This window comes from Cyprinodon variegatus, unplaced genomic scaffold, assembly GCF_000732505.1.
Source record: "Cyprinodon variegatus isolate N-32 unplaced genomic scaffold, C_variegatus-1.0 Scaffold996, whole genome shotgun sequence".
Taxonomy (NCBI): Eukaryota; Metazoa; Chordata; class Actinopteri; order Cyprinodontiformes; family Cyprinodontidae; genus Cyprinodon; species Cyprinodon variegatus.
Window position 1 is genome coordinate 87,431 of NW_015151449.1, and position 3,514 is coordinate 90,944.

At 40.1% G+C, this 3,514-nt stretch overlaps 1 protein-coding gene across 8 annotated transcripts in view; it reads right to left on the reverse strand.

Annotated features, from left to right (window-relative positions):
- Window positions 1-3,514, reverse strand: part of LOC107100653 (zinc finger protein OZF-like) — a 10,072-nt gene continuing 6,558 nt past the window's right edge. Inside the window, exons 2-4 of one of the 8 annotated variants that reach the window (XR_001482028.1) lie at window positions 2,147-3,169; window positions 612-1,409; window positions 1-523 (exon numbers count right to left, since the gene is read on the reverse strand). Coding sequence is in view for 3 of the 8 variants with exons in the window: in XM_015399224.1 (XP_015254710.1) it covers window positions 1,875-3,107 (1,233 nt within the window). In the remaining 5 variants the exon portion in view is untranslated. Of the gene's footprint in view, window positions 3,170-3,514 lie in introns of all 8 variants that reach the window. The other 7 variants (XR_001482030.1, XR_001482029.1, XR_001482027.1 and 4 more) reach the window with 7 other exon arrangements.

Genomic DNA, 3,514 nt, shown 5'->3' on the forward strand with positions numbered 1-3,514 from the left:
TTCAATAAAACATTTTACATGTGATTTTAACATCCTTGTTCATATTTCAGCTTAAATTTAAAAATAAAAATCAAACGCATCAAAACCAATCAGATAAACTGAAAAGTTGATGAATTGAAATAAAGACTTTTTTAACGTAACTCATTAGATTTATATGCAGATATCATATGATGATTGGAATTCATCATTCATTAAAAACAATATTTAACATAAAAATGCATTTATGACAGAGCAGCAGTGATCCTAACCCAGTGCTGTCGAACCCTGACATGTTGTTAACATCATTAACGAGCTCCAACATTAGAAATGGCCACGCCCCCTAGCATAGTGATGTCATCATCCAAAGTTGTAAAAACATCTAAGAGGCTCCTTCCTCTTTACTAACAGCCTCTTATCCAATGGGGATGGGGGGGGCGTTGAGCTGCTCTTCATAAATGTTGGCGACTGTACTTCTGTTCATCTGATCTTCTCTGATGCCAGAAATGAATCTATCTCTACTGTTAGGGTTAGGTGAAAATATTCCCTGCAGACAAAGAAAAAATGTATTTCTTAATTAACTCTAACATCTGTGTTTCTTTCCAGTCTGTTTTCCTTCTCCTCCTGTTTATCACCTCACTGCTCGGCTTTTGATGCTGACGGTTCTGCCGCACTTCTTGCCTCATAGGCTCATCTAGGCTGCTGTTAAGTTTAATAAAACCAGAAGATAAATTGTTTAATCGATTAATAATCTGATAGCCAAGTGAAATGAAAACTTTGCTACTTCAGAGGTTCTCTATGGAGCATATTGACAGACCAAAACATTTTTATCTTAAATACAAAATGGTTAAATATTTTTTTACAGCCTTGATATAATTCCTGCTCTAAGTGGGTCCGTCTGTCAGCTAAAGGCGGGTTTCTATATTCCAGTTAATGATTAATCGATTAGTTGACAAATATTTCAATAATCGATTAATCATGATTAATCTAATTGTTTCAGCCCTACATTTAATGAGTTAAAACAGGATTGTCTCTCTGTCTGTTTGTATGTATATAATAAAATGCAATTTAAGGCGGTAATGTCCAGCTGTCTGGGCACGTTTTCAACTGAAACTTTCATCAAAATCCTAGATTTGATAAACCAGAAGCATCATAGATTCAGAGATGGAGCAAAGCAAAATGAGAGAATGAGAAAAAAAATGACTGTAACCAGTTTTAGAAAATCTGAATTAAAGAAATGAACTACAATCACCAACAAGGACCCCCCCAGGATATAGAACATGTAGTTGGTTTCTCACTGTGATGGGCCTGCAGGATTATGCAGAAGTCCGTCTCATTCATGGTCCTCTTGGATAGGACACTTCACATGACCTAGTGATGGCGATCGGGGGGGTGGTGGCACAGCAGCCTCACCACCATCCGTGTCTGAATGACTGAGGGGAAATAGTGTAAAGTGCTGTGAAGTCCACTAACTTGAACAGGTGCTATAAGGATATTTACTCTCTGCCTGAGTAGGATAAAATCACAGGAGGTGGATTAGCAGTGCTGAATAATCCAGGACAAACTAAAGGGAGACATCGTCTCTGATCCAGGGTTTCAGCGGTCCATTTATATCAAATTATTTATGCGAGTTGATTCAGGATTATTTTGACAAAAGTAGTGTTTGCGCAATCATTCGTGGCTGACAATGCCTGTGATGTCATCAGCTGTTTTTCTTACTGTAGGTACTTCAACCTAAGGTATTTGGAGGAATTTCAGGAGATTTTAACTTACTTCCTGTTAAATGCTGTCCATTTTGACAGTTTATCAGCCACCATGACAGAGAATGTCAGATGTCAGTTTCAAGACCTCGTCTTGGCAGATTGACTACCTGTCATTAAAGACTTGTAGCCCAAATCTCAAGGATGTTGCTTCTTACCTGTGTGAATTTTCATGTGAACATTCAAGTTGGACTGCCTTGAGAATTTTTTTCCACAGGTCCAACATGAAAAAGGCTTCTCGCCTGTGTGAGTCCTTGCATGAAGAGTCAAATGGCGACTGTATCTAAATGTATTACCACATAATTGACAAGAATACGGCTTCTCACCTGTGTGAGTTCTCATGTGCTCAATCAAAGTACTTTGCCTAGTGAAACATTTTCTACATCTCAAACATGTGAAAGGCTTCTCACCTGTATGAGTTCTCATGTGCACAGTTAGGTTAGATTGCTGGCTGAAATCTTTTCCACACATCAAACATGAGAAAGGCTTCTCCCCTGTGTGAGTTCTTAGATGATGACGTAGCTGGTAGGAGTGTCTGAAAGATTTACCGCATACTTCACAAGTGAATGGTTTCTCTCCTGTGTGAATTCTCATGTGTCTAGTTCTGGTACCATAGATGGCAAAAGATTTACCACACAATTTACAAGGATAAGGTTTCTCCCCTGTGTGAGTTCTCATGTGGACAGTCAAGCACTTTTGCTTGTTGAAAGATTTACCACAAACTTCACAGGAAAACAGATCCACTTCATACATGGATGTCTGTGGATTGGTCCCGCTGTTCTGATGTCTCATCTCTGGCTGAAGCTCTTCATCTGTACCTGACGTCAAATCGTCATGGCTGCTTTTCTGCTGATGTCGGTTCTCAGCTTCAGGCCAGTTTGGACAGGGTGGTTGGTTCTTAAATGTTCCTAGTTCTTTGTTTTCTGTTTGTTCACAGTTAGGATGAACCATGAAGGTTTCCTCCTCCTGCTTCACAGCAAGCTGCTCTTCATCTTCTGTTTCCCCTTTAACCTGTACAGGTTCTGGTTCCTCCTGTTCCCCTTTAACCGGTAAAGGTTCTGGTTCCTCCTGTTCCCCTTTAACCTGTACAGGTTCTGGTTCCTCCTGTTCCCCTTTAACCGGTATGAGTTCTGGTTCCTCCTTGGTCTCTCCTGTCTGTTGCAGGTCCTTTACATTGTAAAGCATTTCTGCATAATCAGGAGTCACCATCAAAGGATTCTCCTCCTCCTTCACTAGAACCCGCCTCCCCTCCTGACAGATGCTCACATCAACCTTTTCCCGTTTAATTGGTTGAGGTATTGCTTCCTCTTTTGTCCGAGTCGTCTGCTGTTGTTCTGGTGTCTCCTGGTTTAGTTCCACAGTATTTTCCATCTTGAGATGAAGCCTGGAGGTCCTTTGTTCAGTGACCAGAACTCAACCAGCCGGAGGGCGACCTTAAGGAATAGAGAACAGTGGAACAGGAGTTATAAGATTTCTCTAAAACACTTTCAGAAAGTTCTGTAAAATACTAGATATTATGTTTCTTACAGTTTTTAGAAGGTAGACAAATAGCGTGTAGAATGCTAATGATGGGGTTCTTATGTACCTTTCTAGGTAAAGGAGATACAACAGGCAGTAGGTGTAACTGAGGATGGGCCGTGGAATGGGGTTTTAGATTTTCAGTTGCAAAAGGAAGAGTAATATTATTCACTAAAAAGATTAAGCAATGTCAGGTAGATATTAAACTATTTGGGGAGCAGTTAGTGGTAGGGCTGGGCGATATAGAAAAAAAGCTTATC